The sequence below is a fragment of the Tiliqua scincoides genome, chromosome 2, assembly GCF_035046505.1.
Source record: "Tiliqua scincoides isolate rTilSci1 chromosome 2, rTilSci1.hap2, whole genome shotgun sequence".
NCBI classification, from domain to species: Eukaryota; Metazoa; Chordata; class Lepidosauria; order Squamata; family Scincidae; genus Tiliqua; species Tiliqua scincoides.
This window is the reverse complement of record NC_089822.1, coordinates 108,585,038-108,602,870: the sequence shown is the minus strand read 5'-3', so window position 1 is coordinate 108,602,870 and position 17,833 is coordinate 108,585,038. Positions and strand designations below refer to the sequence as shown.

At 44.4% G+C, this 17,833-nt stretch overlaps 2 protein-coding genes across 5 annotated transcripts in view; one reads left to right on the top strand and one right to left on the bottom strand.

Annotated features, from left to right (window-relative positions):
* Positions 1-17,643, top strand: YIPF2 (Yip1 domain family member 2). 2 transcript variants are annotated; one of them, XM_066618123.1, is made up of 10 exons: positions 1-88; positions 511-558; positions 2,546-2,694; positions 3,387-3,467; positions 4,200-4,287; positions 5,246-5,344; positions 7,004-7,170; positions 7,360-7,542; positions 11,269-11,383; positions 17,453-17,643. In XM_066618123.1, exons 2-9 carry the CDS (start codon positions 528-530, stop codon positions 11,371-11,373), a joined length of 903 nt encoding a protein of 300 aa, XP_066474220.1. In that variant the 5' UTR covers positions 1-88; positions 511-527; the 3' UTR covers positions 11,374-11,383; positions 17,453-17,643. The 2 variants fall into 2 exon arrangements, with proteins under 2 accessions (XP_066474220.1, XP_066474219.1); XM_066618122.1 differs by lacking the exon at positions 17,453-17,643 and adding an exon at positions 11,654-13,991.
* The window catches only part of CARM1 (coactivator associated arginine methyltransferase 1), a 46,805-nt gene continuing 41,495 nt past the window's right edge, over positions 12,524-17,833 (bottom strand). For 2 of the 3 annotated variants that reach the window (XM_066618119.1, XM_066618120.1), the window contains 2 exons: positions 15,104-15,172; positions 12,524-14,322 (listed from right to left, as the gene is read on the bottom strand). In XM_066618119.1, coding sequence (XP_066474216.1) covers positions 14,186-14,322; positions 15,104-15,172 — 206 coding nt within the window. In that variant the 3' untranslated portion in view covers positions 12,524-14,185. The remainder of the gene's footprint in view (positions 14,323-15,103; positions 15,173-17,833) is intronic. The other variant, XM_066618121.1, reaches the window with a different exon arrangement.

The window sequence follows — 17,833 nt, the reverse complement described above, 5'->3', positions numbered from 1 at the left end:
GGCAGGGGAGGGGCCTCGGTTAGGTATCTCCGTGGCAGCTGCCAGCAGACCCGGATGTGGTGCTGGGCTTCTTCATCCTCCTTCTCTCGTAGGTGCATTTGTGGGACTTAATGAGAAGTGGAGGCTCCTGCCTAGGTGTTGGGGGGCCTGGACAGGCCACTGGGGGGAGCTCACATTGTAGGGAGGGCAGCCTCTAGCCCAGCTAAGCCAGGCTCTTCTGAGCACCTGCAAATGCCTTCCACCAGCACCCAGCCGCCCCCCCCCCCGGGCACCGGCCCCCCATATGACCCAGGAGCTCTGGCTGGTGCCTTGCATGGCAGAGAGCAGGGCAGGGCAGACTGGCAGCCAGCCCCCCACAGGATATGACCCAGGAGCGCTGGCTGGTCCCTTGTGTGGCGCAGGGCAGGGCAGGGCAGACCTGGCTGGTCGGGGGTGACATGGGCAGAGGCATGGGGTGTTTCTGTCTTGTGCCACCTGTGCAGAGCTGCCTCTCATTGTTTCCTTCTCCAGAATAATCTGGTCATGCTATGGCTGCCTCAGATGAACTCAAGTTTCATGGTGAGTGTTTTCTTCTTCTGGGTTTGGGCAGGCTCTGTGTACTGTACGCCATCATACAGTTTTGCCTAAAAAGTGGTGACTTTCCTAATTGGAAATGTATCGTGACAATTATTTGTACCCTCCTGGATAATTAACATACCTGTTATTCCTAACCCAGCAGTTCTCAAACTGTGGGTCTGGGATCCACCAGTGGGTCATGACCCAGTTTTTGGTGGTTGGCAAAACTGACATCAAGGGTGCCTTGAGGATTAAACAAGCTGCTACGGGGGGGGGGGGGACCCTTCTGCCCAGTCACCATTATAGCCACACTTTTTGGCATTTATAAATCGGGCAGCAGCCTCTAGGGCCTCTAAAATGTTTGAGAACCACTGTCCTAGCTCATCTATCTGGACATTCTGGCATTATCTCTGAATGCCAGGTTCAAGGGAGGGCACCAGGATGCAGGTCTCTTGTTGTCTTGTGTGCTCCCTGAGGCATCTGGTGGGCCACTTTGAGATACAGGAAGCTGGACCAGATGGGCCTTATCCTGATTCAACAGGACTCTTCTTATGTTATCATGTTCCCAAGGCATATATGGGTGGCACAGGGAAGCAGGTCTCTTGTTGTCTTGTGTGCTCCCTGAGGCATCTGGTGGGCCACTGTAAGATACAGGAAGCTGACCCAGCTGGGCTCTTCTTATGTTCTTACCCTTGCTGCTCCTCCATGGTCACACTTCAGCCTCTCCTGTCAATCTTACTTGCATTATAAGCTATTCAAGCAAGACCTTGTCTCTTTTAGTTGTACCCAGCATCTTGTTGGTGCTTAGCCAATAGTAGTAGCAAAGAAACCTGCATTGTTCTGCTACGAGCTGCTTTTGAGCCCGCTACAGTTTGGTGCATGTTTTCTTGAAAGAAGTTCATGCTGGATTCAGCTGGACTTAATATCAAGCAAATGAGACAGGATAGCAGCCTGATTCTCTGGAGTTCAACAGAAGTAATGCCCAGGTAAGCACCCATAGAATTGCTGCTGTAGTCTTTTATGGGAAACAAGGGAGAATTTACTCTTGGTCTATGGTAGTGATTTTCAGCCTTTTTCATTGCACACTACACACATTGCACAAGGCACACTGACACGGTACTAAAATTGTCAAAGTACACCATCAGTTTTTTTACAATTGATAAGGCACACCTTGCTGTTTGTGGGGGGCTGACATTCCCTAAAGGCCCTACCAATAAATGTCTCTCCCCCAAACTCTGGCCTGGCACATTCATGGCATACCAGTGTGCCATGACACAGTGGTTGAAAATGACTGGTCTATGGTCTGCAATAAGTTGTCTAGATTGGTAAATAGAGCAAGGTTTCACAGTGCAAGTGCATGTCCAATGTGTACCGTTTGAATGCTTTATACTTAATTGAATTGTGGTCTACTGCAGTATTTTAAAAAGCCATGTAGGAAGCGCCACAAGAATAGGGGACAAGCAGTAGAAAAAGGAGTTGCCAAACACCGGGCCACTATATGATTGCTGCTTGCACCTGTCTTGCAAATGTCCCAAATGCATGGGTTTTACATCTGTACAGTTAACATTTTAGAGCCTTCAGAATGTCAGAAGTAACCGTTCAGCCTTCCAGTTAACCAATCATAAGTGACTATCAATTTCTTCCAAATAACTAGGTTAGCACTAGGCAGCAGAGCTGCTGTCTTTGAGACTATTTCTGCTGACCTGCAAAGCGGCTTTCAGTTTGTGCCAAAGACAGAGGTCCTTTTTCACCTGTAGAAAATACAGGGACCTTTTTGAACCATATTGACTCCAAATAAAGTCTGCCTGAGCTGATTGTAGGCAGTAGGCCAAGAAGCTAAGTGGTATCTATATAGGAAGTTGCCTTTTACTGAATTGGTGCTAAAAATAAAAATTTACAGTGACTGAAGCTACTTCTGTATTTTTTTTTAAAAAAAGAAAAAAGTCTGAGCTGGTATTCCAGTCTTGATGGCCTAGTGTTTTCTCTGCAGAATTTGATGAAGCCATGGATTTGCTGGCTGAGAATGCCAGTGCCACCACTGCTAGCATTAGTGGGCAGCAAAGCAACACCATCCTGAACATGGACCCCAGCTTTGAGGAACATGAACCAGCAGAAGAAGAGGAGAGTGACACATCTAAGGTGAGTCTGCTCCAGTTTCTCTCTGCTGCATAGTGATTGATAGCTAAATGTAAAAGTGGGGGCTGTGAGTAAGGGAACACAATCCCACTTGGTGCAACTTGCTGTGGACCTGTAAGAATAGTAAGGAGATCAAATGAAAGTATTAAAATAAGGCAGAGGGATTGATATTGGGGTAAGACCCTAGATTGATGTCTCAGGCACTCTTGTGAGAGGCTGATTTGTGCCTAAACTTGCATAAGTGTATAATAAAAACCAGTTACAAATACAGACAGCTGACATACATTTGACAAAGTGGACTGTAGACTTGCTACTTAGAAATTGTACCTAATTAGTATTGAGGCTTGTGTGATAAATTTGTCTCTGAGCACTTGATAGTTCTACTTTTCTGTGTGAAGAGTAAATGAAAGAATGACCATAGAAACAAACTTGCTTAGGAATGATGGCCTTTCCTATGTTAAATGCTTCAGAACACACAAATGCAGCTTATGGGCCTTCTTTATAGAACCACTGTTAAAACAAAGTTGCTAAAATCAGTGGGGGTGGGAAGGCTGCCTCTGTACCAGTTTAAGTGGTGCATGACCAGAAGCTCGCTACCTTCACAAATGATCCAGATTTGTTTTGTCTCACCCATAAGCCTTTCCTTCATACTCCTGTCCAAGAGCAAAGTCATAATTGTGCTCTTATCCCCACAGCTCTTGAGTTTCCAGAAGAAGCAGTCCAGTTTCTGGAGCTTTGAATATTACCAAGCTCTCTTTGATGTTGACACATACCAGGTAAAAGAAACTTCGTGGCTTTGGGTTCATAGGCACAACTGAGACACACTTGGCAAGAGTAGAGGAGTGTTGTGATGGATGCCAAAACCTCCTGGGATATCTAGCAGGGGTATATAAGTGGTGGAAGGTGATCCTTTTTTTGGAGGCAGATATTTGATATTAAGTACAATGTGACATGCTGTATGGTTTGGAGTTGGGCAAGATGATGATGATGATAGGGGTGACTTTTTTTCCCCTTTTGTGCAATGAGTCCTGTCCAGAGGTTCAATCTTGTGGCTGATTATCAACATACTATCCATTCCATAGTTTGGGCATCATACAGAACTGGAATTGCTGTCCTGTATTGACTGCAAAAGGGGATCCTGATTTTTAGGTATTTTCAGCAGCTGAAATTTAATGGTAATGCTTCCATTGCATGGGGTTGACACTTTTAGCTATAGAGATGTTGTTTGAATTTAGAATGAGTTTAATGTGTCCAGTATCCATGTGAAGTGTGAGGCAGTGTGTTGCCTGAAACCCAAGTTTAGCCTCCCCTCTACAGTGAACTTGCAGAACGCTCTTGATCAAATAACATTATTGGTCTCCCTGAAAAATGGCATTTATTGCAAGACAGATGAATCTGTTTGTGGCTTACAGTAGTCCTGCTCCTCCCTCTCTCCATCTTGAAAAAGAAGCGAGAATCTGTGGATCCGTGGGAGTTGTTCTACTAAGGCATGGCTTGTTTCTTACCAGGTGCTGGACAGGATAAAAGGTTCACTGCTTCCACTGCCAGGGAAAAACTTTGTATGGCACCGCTTAAGGAATAATCCTGACCTGTATGGTGAGTAGAAAAACTTGCTGTTTTAAGAGCATTTATCTCTTCTTTCACAAAGGTTGGATTTGTGAAACATGTAACGTGAAGGAAACCGAATCCTGTGAGGAATGGTTAAAAGAGCTTGGTACGTTTAGCCTGGAGAAGACTAGACTAAGGACTGAAATAATGGGTATCTGAAGAATCTGCTACACAGAAGAAGGCTTACTCTATGTAGTTCAACCCTCCCATTGACTGTTAGGACCAGTGTTTTGGAACTATAATGAAGTCTATTTAGACAAAAAAAATTTTTATTGCAGGACCTGCCTGACATTGGTAGAGTCTGCCCCATGCAGTTGTGGCTCCCAACCCCTGGATAGTTTTCAAGCAGGAGTTGGATTTTTATATACTGTTTTAAACAGTAGTTCAACTATGAGATGCTGCAGCAGTTCACTGAGCAGGGGATAGACTAGTTGACCAAGATGAAGCTCTCAACTCTACCATTCTTTGAAAGGGCCAGGATTCAGAGGCTCCACTGAATCCTGAGCTGTTACTCTGTTTCAGCCCTCAGTGCTTCTCTGAGTAAGCCTGCTGTTCATTTCTGTATGCTTTTCTGTACTTTCTCATTGCTTGGAAGGATTTCACTTGGAAGGGCCATAGCTCAGTAGTAGAATGCCTGTTTCTCAACTAAAATTGCAGATTTAGTTAAAGCATCTCAGAACTGCAGGCCTGGGAAATTTCTCTGCTGGAGAATCTCTGCAAAGAATTGCTATCTGTCAGGGAGAATTCCTACCTAAATGGGCCAGTGGTCTGACACTTTCACCCTGGTTGGATGCTGCAGATTTCTCTCAAGAAAAATCCGTCCTGCAGTAGTTCAGGTCTTTTGCATTTGTGGTGAGCTCGTGTGGCTCCATGTTGACTGGGTCCGAGGAGATAGTTCAGTCTGCCTTTTGTTAGTCTTCTGACATTGCCTTTGTGCTTCCTACAGGTCCCTTCTGGATCTGTGCTACGTTGGTCTTCACACTGGCATTCAGTGGCAACTTGTCTCACTTCCTGGAGAAAAAAAGCAGCCCTTCCTTTCACAAAGGTGAGGGCTTGACATGGAAATGGCATTTCCAACTTTAGGTTTGTGGAAATTGTGCTCTTGTTCTTAGGATATTGTGTGGTTAAAAGTATTTTGTACACCTTTATGCATACCTACTCTGTTTCTTAAAATGGCCCTTAACAATGAAAATCTGAATAATTACAATTATTACATTAATTTTAATGGGAAATATTCCAGCTCGTTCCAGGTTCCTCCCGAAAATAGGCGTAAATGCCTAATACCATAAGGAAAAAGCTGTTCGGCATGATAAAATAGAATACTTATTATACAGCATCAATAGTGTTAATGATGAAAATTGTTTCAGATGTTCTAGCATCCCATAATGAGATTTGGCACCTCAAATTTTAGTTGCAGACTGAGCAACTCTCTCTCTTTCTGTTTCATCTCTTCTCCTTTTTCCATGATTTTAAAGAAATCTTTTCTTTCGGATTCATATTCATAGTAATCTGTAGAAACACAGCACAAAAACAGATACACTGCCTGATGGGTAGAGCGTCCCCATGCTTTCAAAGCACATACATTGCACTCTCCCTTTTACAGTGTATCTCACACAAAGGAGGGCACCTCTTCCCAAACCACATTCTGTCCTCAAGGTCTTGAAGAGCACTTCTCCTAAAGCCTTCAGGAGCACACCTGAGACAGGGTCCCTTCTGAACCTATGTCCTACTAGATGGAGAATATCCAAAATTTGATCTGACCTGGATTTCTTTCATGGGTATGTGAGGCAAATTTGTCCCCATTTCTTTGGTGCTCAAAGCAGAATGGAAGTGTACCCTGTTGGGTAAAATGAGAGGTAGACCTTGCCTCTGCAAGGGACTTTGTCCTCCCCCCCCCCATCATTCTTGGCTCATATATCAAAAATCTTGGTATGGATAAAGAGGGATGGTCTTAGTATATGCAGTACGTATACATGAAACTGGATAGCAAGAGCACTTATAAGGAGGAAAGTGTAGTGCTTTTTGGATGTGCAAAGTGTATTATTGATGTTGACCTTACAGCAACCCTTTAAAATACTGTCCCCATGCTCTAACTGAGGCACAGAGGCAGTGGCTTGCCTGAGACACTGTATGTAATGGCAGAGGCTCAAACTAGATAAGTCCCAGTTGACAGCTCAGTCCCTTAGTCACTATGCTACCTCAGCTCCATATAGCGATGTCAATCTTTTAAATATTAAGCATGGTTGCTCAGGAATGTGCAAGGTTGAAATGTGGAGACAAAACATAAGAAACTGTAACAGTCTGCTAAACCTCTTGAGCAACCAGATGAACAACATCTCTGCATAGTCCACAATTACAGGAAATGGAGAGCAGTAGTAGTGCCCCCTCCCCACCTGGATTGGATGAAAGGTAAAATGGGTGGTATTAGAATGCAGAAATCCTGGCACCCACCTAGCCTGCAATATTGCAAAACTGGATTGAACCCTGAGAGTACTCTCAACTACTTCAGTTTACTGCATCAGAACTGAAGATGTTTTGCAGAATGTTACTTTTCAGCTTAAGTTGTTGTAAGAAACACACCCTCCCTCCTCCTCCAAGGCTGTGAAAAGCAGAGACAAGGCTCAGCTTGCCTTTTGCCCCTGATGTTCTGTTTTCTTAAAGTGAATGATGTTCTCTGACACTGACAAGTTACGATTTCTCTCAGTGACTATTGCAGGAATAGTTATATACTGCTATGCCTGGCTAGTGCCCCTTGGCCTATGGGGTTATCTGCAGTGGCGGAGAGGAGGCCAAGTCAACGTGGACTCTTACACCTTCTTGGAGATGGTCTGCACCTATGGCTACTCCCTGTTTGTGTACATTCCCACTGCGGTGAGTAGAGTGGGGGGGGGGGTGAGAATGAGTGGAGTGCCAATCCAGATGTGGCCTCCCACAGCAGCTATTAAAAAAAGATAAGCTTGTTGGAACCAACAACAGTGCAGTTCTTACCTCAGTGTCTTGTGGTGGTCTCTCTATTCAAACTGATTAATTCACCATCTTCTCCATTCACTCTATACGTAGGTTCTGTGGTTGATCCCCATACTGTGGTTGCAGTGGTTCCTGCTCGTATTTGCTGTAGGACTTTCTGGATCACTTCTGGTCCTTACCTTCTGGCCAGTTATCCGCTCAGACACGAAGGTGACTGCTTGTGCTATGCTGACTGTCATAGTCTCTCTCCATGTCCTCCTGGCTGCTGGCTGCAAGGTATGTTCTCTTCTCTGTCTAGGATGAGGCTTGTAGGGTAAAAACTAACCTTCTCTTATGAGTGCCTCACGGTGTGCTAATAGAAGAATGGAAGTAAGAGAAGTCATGCAAAATGACTTCCTTTGTTTAAAAGGAAGCTATTTCAAACAAGTTTTTAGCCTCCAAAGTTGCTAAGAACTTTGACACTAGTGGCAAATTTTTGAGTTTCAGAAAGGTAACGGGCAGCTTCAAAGCCATGCATTTCACTTGTAAGCCCCTTTAACAAAAGTTGATACCATAGAAAAATGTCTTAAGTTTTGTATAGAAGGTGGCGATAGTCAAAGTTTAAGTCATTGTTATACACTAAAGACAAGAGGGCTCTAGAATTGAGAATGCAGAATTTCAGATAACAGGCAATGCAGTGTTGTGCATATTACTAAGCATACAATAGATCAAATTGGAAGGGCTTTTAACTAGAAACTATGGGGGGGGAGTCTAGTCTTTATTGGGCCCTTCCTTTGTAGCCCCCCCATCTCATGATACTGCCAAGGATCCCCCCAAGCTTGAAGAGGGCTTGATAGCGTTGATAGGGAAGGAGAGGAGCTTTTGTGCTAACATATGTTGCACCAACACTGAACACTGGATGCCACCCACTAGCTCCAATTTGAAGGGTTTTAAAAAATGAAGTCTTGCATAGAGGATATTACTAAAAACTGAAAAAAGCACATTGCAAGTACAAAGTATTTGGAAAGGTAACTGAAGTAAATGCTAATTATAATATATACACATGTATATGTATATATACACACACAATATATATTTGTATAACTAATATTTTCCTAAAATATTAAGAGCTATGTCCTAAGTAAATCTGTTCTAATAAAAAGATGATGACATACCACTGAAATCTACAACAGAAGCAATATTTAAAAGGTGACTAGATGATGTATAACAGGCTGAAATTAAATCTGGACGAAAAGATCCTGGTTCCGTAATCATTCTGTAATAAAAGTATTGATCAAGCTGTGCTGAACGTAATTGCATTTGCTTTGCAGGAGCAGGTCCACAGTCTGGGTGTCCTCCTAGATACCTTCCTGCTCCTGGATAATTGGATGGCAGCAGTGGCTAGGGTTTTAGTTGGCCAGCTTTGGCTGTTGTGCCAATTACAGCTATGCGTGGCTTGAGATATGGGTACGTGATCCATATTTTACTGACACCAGTACTGAATTACTACAGTGTGTTCTACATGGGGCTGTTGCCTTTGAAAAGCAACAGGAAGCTGCATGCTAGTGCAGAATGTGGCAGCCCATATAGTCATGGGGGCAAGGCAGTTTTGCCTGTTGGGCCCCTCTCCTGCAGCTGTACGGACTTGCTGGTTTGTTTCAAGGTAATGGATTTGACCTTTAAGGTTTCTTTTACAGTTGAGGATCAGGATGTTGAAGGTACTCTCTCCCATATGAGACAACACATCCTTTGCTGGTGTCTGTGCATGTTGCCATTGGCTGAAGCCCAGTTGGCAGCTGTAAGAGGGAAGGCCTTCTCTATGGCAGGGCCACAGTGATGGAATTCTCTCCCACTAGAATTGAGAGCTGCCCTCTCCCTTTTGCAGGACTTAAAAACCCTTTTGTTAGGCCTTTTTTTACACTTTTGTGTATTTTTATCTTGTGTTACACTGTAGTGTTCTAGTATGTTTGATTTAATTTTTATCAAACTGTAAATCATGGTATGGAGGAGGGGAAGGTATAACTCTTAAATTAAAACTTGAAGCATGTGAGTGAATCCCACAAGCCCTTTCTTTAGGGCTGGTTATTAAGCAACAAAAACAAATGAACAGGTGCTGCTGGGCTGAAATCTGGAGTAAAAGTTATCAGGTTACAACAAAGCATGTTGGGGTGAAAAGCAATGACCATTAGCTGACAAAAACACCTTTTGGTTGTTCTGGACTATGTTCAGTTATAACTGGCATAACGGTCTGGCATTTTTGACGAGATGTAATTTTAATAGATTTGTGTGATCTAGGGTCTGCTCTGTTAGTGTTTTGATCATTTTTATGTCTGACATTAATATTTTAATATCTGTTTTTATTCTATAAGCTGCCCTGAGTGGGGGGAAATACCTGAAATAATTGGATAGGCATTAATTATGAATATCTTGGTGTTGGGCAGAAGTAGAACTGCAGCAAGATAGAAGAGTTCTAGCGCGCTAGGTGAAACCAATGTGTATACTGTGGATGGAAGCTGGAATGATTGACAAGCTTTGCAAGATCCCAGTTAGACACAGTCATTTACTAGAATGAATAGTCAATCCTTGTTACTCATAGTCCTTTCCTGCAGATATGTTTAGTCACTTACCTTGCTGTATTTGTGGTCTAGCAGGGCATTGTGAAGGTCTCAGGAGTTATCATGAAGCTGTTTCCTGCATCCATGGAGCACAGGCACCATTTCAAAACTGTTCCACTTTGAAGGTCTTCGCTGCATTCAGAATGCCAGCAGTGCCCACGAATAACTTCAGAACGCCAGCAAAACCCATCATGAAGCTCTCTGCTGGCATTCTGAGAGGCTCTGTTCGTGGCAGGCAGATTAGCTACCCCTAATCGTATTGATTCCATATAATCAGTGACCTTCAATTCATGGACTCAGTATCCACTCCTGCTGTGACCCATCAGTTCATGTAAAGCTTTAAGAACATAAGAAAAGCCCTGCTGGATCAAGCTGTAGGCCCATCTAGTCCAGCTTCCTGTATCTCACAATGATCCACCAAATACCCCCGTGAGCACACAAGACAACAAGAGACCTGCATCCTGGTCTTTAGACCAGGTCCTTAGAACAGTGTTTCTCAATATTTGTTGCCTATTGTACCAAATGCATGGTACCACCTATTGCAGGGCTCTCCAGAGTCTGTCCCATGCGGTGGAACCACAGTGCTCTGCCTTTTCCCTTCCTCATTTGAACAGTGCTTACTGTTCCACCAGGAAACCTTTCTTCCCTGCCCCTGTGTCCTCGTCCACTGCATCTGGGTTCTATCACCAGACATGCCCAGGTAGAGGCAGCTGGCCAGCAAGCAGCTGGTAAGTGCTAGTCACACCAGTGACGCCTTTCCTAGAGCACAGCCATCTCCACTTTGGAGACTGCTGACCTATTGGAAGTACCACCACAAGTAACTGGTGATGTTACTTCTGGAGAGGGAGGCCAGATGCAATGCAACCAACAAGAGGCTCAGGGCAGATGGGAGGACTTTTTGGAGCTCTGTCCTCCAAGCCACACCTCCAATTGCTGCTTGTCTTGCTGTTAGGGGGTGGGGTCTGGTGGTACCACCAGACACCACTTCGAGTACCACTGGTTGAGAAACACTGTTCTAGAATTAAGCAAGTTTCAAAACGTGGAAGTCGGCATTAACCAGGCCAATGTCTTTTTCAGTGGTTATCCTGGCGCAGTAGATGAGGGTTTCTCTTGAAACTAGGGTTGAATCCCAAAGTCTCTTTCTCTGGCCCATAGCAGGAGGGATCTGTTTTGCAATTTTTAGAACACTTGAATGCAAAGATGGGAACCATTTGAAAAATATCTACTTTATCCAGAAAAGCAGCCAAATCAGTTTGCTAGCTGTTGGGGTTGGTTTTAAAAGTGCACATTGAGCTCAAGAGCAGTGATTGAATGTCTTTAAATCTAATTTAAAATTCTGTATCCTATGTGGGGAGGGAAGGAAAAGGATTATTGGCTCTAACCAATTTAATTTTGTTTATTCTTGAAGCTATACTTCTTTCCCAAGCCAGCCACCATCAATGAGACACCAATGGACCCACCAAACAGAGTTGCAGCTTCTCACCTGAATATCTCGACCTCCCAGTCTATCTGAAGGGAAATTGGTAAGAGCTTCTGAACACAGCATGAAGGGCATTATAGTCGCGGCAGTGCTGCTGAGTTTCAAATATGATTTGCTAAAGCACCTACTACCCCATCCCTCCCTAACAGCACCCTGGTTCATGCACTTCTGTTAAGAGGTGGGGGAAGTAGCATTTCAGTCCTCCCTCATCTCATACGTGTTCTACTTATCACTAGGAACAAGCCAACAGAGCTGGGAAGGGCTGAAAGAGTAGCAAAGGTTCTACCTGCTATGTATTTCTGCTTTTTTGCAGGCTTTGATCAAATGTCCAGCCTCAGGGAAAGCCCACAACAACATAGCCACTGAAGTAATCAACTCCAAGAGGCATAAAAGTCCTCCTTGATTTTGCAAAACACACCTGAGAGCTGGAATTCTCTTGTCCCAGTAGCCTGTAAGAAACAGAGGCCTCTGGCAGCCTAAGCTGCATCACAACCCTGTTTCAAGGCTGCTACTACTCTCTCCCCACCAGCCACCGTGTCAGGCTTTTCAGCAAGAAAGAAGCCCACTTTTGGAAGGGAATCAAGAGATCTCACAATTCAGGTCAAGTACTATTGAGGAGGTGCAGCTGCCTTTTCTTCCTGGGTAGGAAGATGAACATGCAGCACTAAGGTGACAGAGCAGGGATTGCATGATTGCTGTTGTGCCCCTTTTAGCTAAACATAGGATTTGGATGGCTATGTTAGGGGAGCAGTAAAGATATTTAGCAGTAAAGATATTTGGTGGGAAGCACAGATCAGCAGCAGCAGCAAACATCTTCACTCTGCCCATATTCCTTGAATGACAGGGAGAAGGCTCACTTAAGATGACTTACAATTAACTTCAATGACTTTGTTTTCTATGCAAAGGTAATTTAAATAAATTCACTGCCTTGTGGGAGCAGACTGGTTCTTCCCCCCCCCCCCAATTTCCTTTATAGCCAAAGCTGTCCTCCAGAATATGCACAATAAAGGGCCCAGGCTGAGTACCACTTGCCTCTTCCCTGTCCAAGACACCAGTTTTGTCCATGGAAGAGTGAGACTGTTTGGTTGTCTGCTAATAGCACAGAAACAAGTTGGATTGTACATCTGGCACCCTACTGAACTTTCTCCTCAAGCTTGGAGTGGCAAAAGGGCAGGAGGCAGCATTAGTAGAGGTGTTTGAAAATGGTGTTATTTATTTTACTCAGAAGTAAGCCTATTGTGTTCAGTAAGGCTGTAATCCTATCTCACTCACTGGAAACTAATACTCCCTACCCCTTAGAAGAGCAAAAACATCAATTTGCAGGCCAAATGCAGAAAGTGTACTGAATGCAAAAGTGTACATTAAAACAGAGGTTTGTTTTGTGAAGACATGAGCTGAAAGGAAAAAAGAACAGCCTTATATTGTTACATAAAAAACTTGGGAGTGGGAACTCCACTGCAAACAAGTCTTCAAAACCCTCCCAGTTTATTCAATAGTCACAAAATCATTGATCAGCCAAACCTAACAATTGGCTCCCTGTAGACCCCACAATTCAGCCACTTATGGAGCTCCTGCACAATGCCCCCCTCCCTCCCCAAAATCAGTCCAGCAAGCTCATGTTTGGAGTCAAAGGAAACTGCCTAGTAAAACACACTTTTTTTTCTCTCTCCATAAAATGGGTCCCTGCCAAGTCCTTTCAAAAAGGCCAGCTAGTGGCTCTTTAAAAGGAAAAAAGAAATACCATAAATGGTTACAGGTTACACATACAAAGACTACAAAGGAATAGGGGCTTCCACAACAGATGCCAGAACCATCTACTCTAGAATCCCTGGTGGCTATTGCAGGGAGCAGGCAAGTCTACATACTAAACCACTTGGCACCCAGTACCCACTGCCTGCCTAGGTGAGAAGGACCAGACAGCAGCTGCAACAGCCTAGAGAACACAGAGCAGGCAATGGGGCCAACATTGGGCATACTCATCAAGAGGAGCAACAGGAAACTGATATACAAACTGTTCATTTTCAGCCAACAACCTTTTTTTGGTACATTCATGTTTTAAAATTTGTAACCCACTGATGCTACATCAAGATTTCTCCAGAGACAGATAACATCAGACCTGCTGATTAGATACTTGTGCCGCAACAGTCCACCTCATCTCAGATGTTCTTCCAAAGGCCCAAGACCTACACAGCAGCAAGATACTGGAGCTTTCCAAACAGCCAGGAGGTCTGGGGCTCTGCCTTTCCTTCACTACAGGAGAGACACCTCCCAAGTCTTAGCAAAGCACCACACCCTAGCCAAGAGGCTGGAGGGGTAAGAAATCAACACCGGTATGAGGGATGTGCAGCTGGATTGTCACCTGTGCCCATTCTACAGCCAGCTGCAGCCCCTTCCTTTAAAACACTGGGAGCAGAGATGAAGGCTCAAGTTACTGCTGCTGCAGCTGGGCTGCCCAAAGTACTGCTAAAGGCCCTGTTGCAGTTCTGCTCTATAGCCTGTGCCTAATGCCGATCAGTCATGGAAGATTGAAGAGTGATACCATTAGCGACATGATTGGTTGTAAGACACAGTGAGCGCAGGGACTCAGTCATGGCTAAGCAAGTTGAAGTTTCCAATATTTCATAAAAAAGTGTACCAAGTCCGCTATCAAAGAGCCAACAAGGGTGTCTTCTTTTGTACAAAGGTCAGAATATCTCTTGCGCACCTAATGTGGGAGTGGGAGAAGAGATCCAGATAAGTGATTGCCAAACTGTTGAGGTGCAGCAGGCAGGGAGATGGTGGAGGTGAAACTTTCTTCATTTGGTTTCCTGGTGCTGTCAGTTCAGAGATCAGGGGTAAGGGCCTCTTAGCTCCCATAATGCATTGTGTTGGTGGTGATGGACATTGGGGAGGCCATGGAAATGGCTGGCCCTCCCATAGTAAACTGACTGTTGACAGGGTAGTGAGTGCTTGAAGTTCCTCCACTTTGACCGCTAGATGACCCTGCAGAATAGAAAAGAATTGTTCAGAAGCTTGATCTTCATACAAGGTGGAGTCAATGCAATTTTTCAGCTGGGAAATCCTTAATACTGCTCTTACCTTCTTGAATTGGGGATAGTGCCAACAAGGAGCTAAAGCACTCTCTAAATTGGCATGTTTCAATTTAGGTTTAAAAGCCTCTCGTATTTTGATAGGTAAGCTGCACATTCCAACAACAAATGTCTTATTCCTGGATAAGCATGTTATGTAGAAGTCAAACCATTACAAAGACAGAGTGCTATGGCATCTTGGAACCCAACTTTTTTTTTGTGGTGCGAGTTTCTTTCGTGAGAGCCTCCTGCCTCTGATACATAATGGGGACGAGGAGCTTGTGTGTGTATCCAGATGGGTGGAAGCCTTCTAGAAGTACCCCACTGGCTTCTCCATCCACTTCATGTATCAGAAGCAGGAGGCTCTTAGTTGGGGAAGTTGACACCACAATAAGACAGTCACTCACTAAAGTGCCCCCAACTTCATTTGTTAACAGGCAAACTAGAATTTACTAGTTATGATGCTAAGCAACTTTTGATACCATAAATGAGGTTGCCATAGATATTTAGCCCTCACATCTGCATTCTTGCAATTTCAAATTTAATTTTCATTGCGGGGATAGAGAAAGTCTTTGCTCTTCCTCTGTCCTAATGAGGGGTCGCTACCTCCACAGCCAAACTGCTCAAACCCAAAGGGGAGAGACGTGCACACACACCCTCTCCCCTTTCAACTTGGGGGCCCAGGGCATGTTTACCTTGAACAATCCCTGTGCTCATGATGGATCCCATCCGGGAATGGGTATGATTGACAATCCCAGTGTTGGCTGCTTGGGAAAAAAGAAAAATGCTCAGACAGGCCTAGTTTCTGCACTAGACTACTTAACCTCAAATTGCAGAACTTAACCCCTTCCATCCCCACGTATACACCTCAGATGGTCTGTTCCCAACACAAACTCAAAAGCATGCACATCCTGATCTCTCACTCTGCATGTGGCGCCTGGCTACTGACATAATCCTTCCTAGCAGGAAATCAAACCAAATCTGAACTCAAACCCAAACACCAGTTCAGAGATGTTCTTAAACAATAAAAGCTGAACAGAACCTCCACCTAAGGTGCCTTGAACTCAAACCACCCCAACTGGTAACCAGTGCAAAATAAATGGCTCGCTAGTCCAGTTCTTAGGATATTGTATTAAAAGCGATGAGAAAAGGTTCTCACCATGTCAAGCCCTAAAGAGTTAGGCCAAGAGAGACTATATTTCCCAGGAAGTCATGATAAAGGGGGACAGTCTAGGACTGCTAGTTCTGTCTTCACTTTGACCTCAAGCCACTTCTCTCTCAAGAAGAAAGAAAATCTGACAAAGAATTCTAGCAATAAACTAAGTGTGACCAATTCCCAGTTCTCATTCATTCCTTGTTACCCTCTCCTGAGTTCAGCAGCAAATTCTTCTTTGTGGTCTCTACGTACCAATCCATATGGATTCTGCACCTGTGCAGAGCCAGCTTCAGGAACATTCTAGAGCACGGTTTTTCAACTTTTTGTTTCAGGGAGGACGATGTACTACTTTTTGCAAATGCCACCATGGTCACCAGGGATAGCAATGGTGCACAGGAGTGGATAGCCTGCCCCAGAACTAGGGCTTTGCAATGAATCCTCCTTCCCCAGATTGTGCTTATTTTTGAGTGGCCAGACAGCTGTACAGCCACATCTTGCCCACTGGTGCCCCACCAACCATCTTCACTTCCAGCAGGACTGGGTCAGGCAGGGCAGTGCCCCATGATCAACGTGGCAGTACAGTGAAGTACAGCTAGATGAAAAACACTGTGCTAAAATTCTAGCCAGCCACTCCTCAAGAAAAGCATTTAACCCACTGCAGCTATCTGGAGGGATGGGCTGAGTGCCTTCCCACTCAATTTGTTTCTGGCCACTGCATTAGCAGCAGGTGAATAAACATGCTCTCTGTCAGTGACAGAGGCTTGACAGGTCCCACTGAGCTACTGGTTCCCTCACTTTGCTAGAAATTTAGGAGTTCAAATTCTTAATCCTATTTGATATCTGTCTATTCTGGAGTACCCCTTAAATGCTCAGGTTTGGCTATATCTTCATGGAGCATTCAGACTCCTGCAATTTCCACCACTCATCCTCCTACTGAGGGGTGGATCTGTCCCCCCTCCCTTTCCCCCCCCAATCTACCTGCTGCAGATGCAGCTTCCCTTAATGTCATCTCGGGTCACAGGGAAGCTATTTGAATCCATGGCAAAATGAAGCTTATAACTGCTCTCCCTTAAATAAGTACAGTCCTGTCTTGGCATCTGTGGGGGCTCTGTTCCTGGAACCGCCAAAGATGCAGAAACCTGCAGATAAACAAATCCTTGGGTCAGGGCACATCAGACCTCCAGTTGCATACGGAGGGTGTTCTGAGGCCTCAGAACACCCTCTGGATGCAATCAGCACAGCTTGGGCATGTTTGGAGGGTGCAGATCAGGCCTCGATGCATGTTCAGTGATCAAATCTAATGATGCAAAATCAGGCGACGACAAGGTCCGATCTGTATTCCTAGAGTACAGGATGCTGGCAGACTCTGCATCCTATGCAATATGTAAGGACAAAGAAGTCCCTCATCCAGATTTCACCTGTCTACCCAAAGCAGCCTTGCAGTTCTACCTCTTTCCAGATACCACTGGTATTCTTTCCTGACCCCAAGGATAACCACACACAGACTGGATGCTGGGACAGCCCTGATCTTTTACCCCCTTCAAGAACACTTTTGTGTGCTATGGCTCCCTACAAAAGGACATGTCAACTAATGGGCTCGTGTAATCTACCACAGGAATTGTCAATGGAACTACATTCTCCCGTTATGCAATCTTAGGCCATCATGTTATACAGTGGCAAAGGAACTGACCCAGAAAGAATCCCCCCCCCCCCATGCATTAAGTTATCTCAAGGGAAAAGGAGAATGAGCACCAACTCAGCTGTTCCAGAAGCTGGATCTGTGCAAGCATGGAACCCATGTGTGTGACTGCACAGGTGAGCACTTGAAAACCACCAGTTTTACAGGTAAGCAACCTATTTAATTTTTCTCCTCTGCTTCAATTTCTAGAACTGGGCATGGTGAATGATAGCCCAGCAGTCCCCCCAAATCCTTGTGTGCACCAGAGGACTGGGAGTGAGGGTGAAGTCAATGGCAACCAGAAACAACAGTTCCCTAAAAAAGCCAATATTCCTCAAAATTTTTGATTGTTTATATAAACAATCTCAGGCTAATCAACTGTTTTAATAAAAATCCTTATCGAAACATACACACTTGAATCCCAACAGAATGATCGAAGTCCCAAATAGCCAATTTGTAAAGCTATAATTTTAAGATCAAATTGTTTCAAGTTTATCTGTGTGTAGAATTTAGCTCAAATTAAGCATCTTAAAAGCTTTATTTGAACAGTTACATTTTCTGCAGATGAAAAGGATATTGATGATTCTTCAT

Excerpts from the sequence above, each read along its gene's own strand:
- YIPF2 (XM_066618123.1), top strand. The coding sequence starts at position 528 with ATGGCTGCCTCAGATGAACTCAAGTTTCATG. Across the intron at positions 2,695-3,386 it reads AGGAGAGTGACACATCTAAG|CTCTTGAGTTTCCAGAAGAA; the intron begins GTGAGTCTGCTC and ends TTATCCCCACAG. Across the intron at positions 7,171-7,359 it reads TTGTGTACATTCCCACTGCG|GTTCTGTGGTTGATCCCCAT; the intron begins GTGAGTAGAGTG and ends CTCTATACGTAG.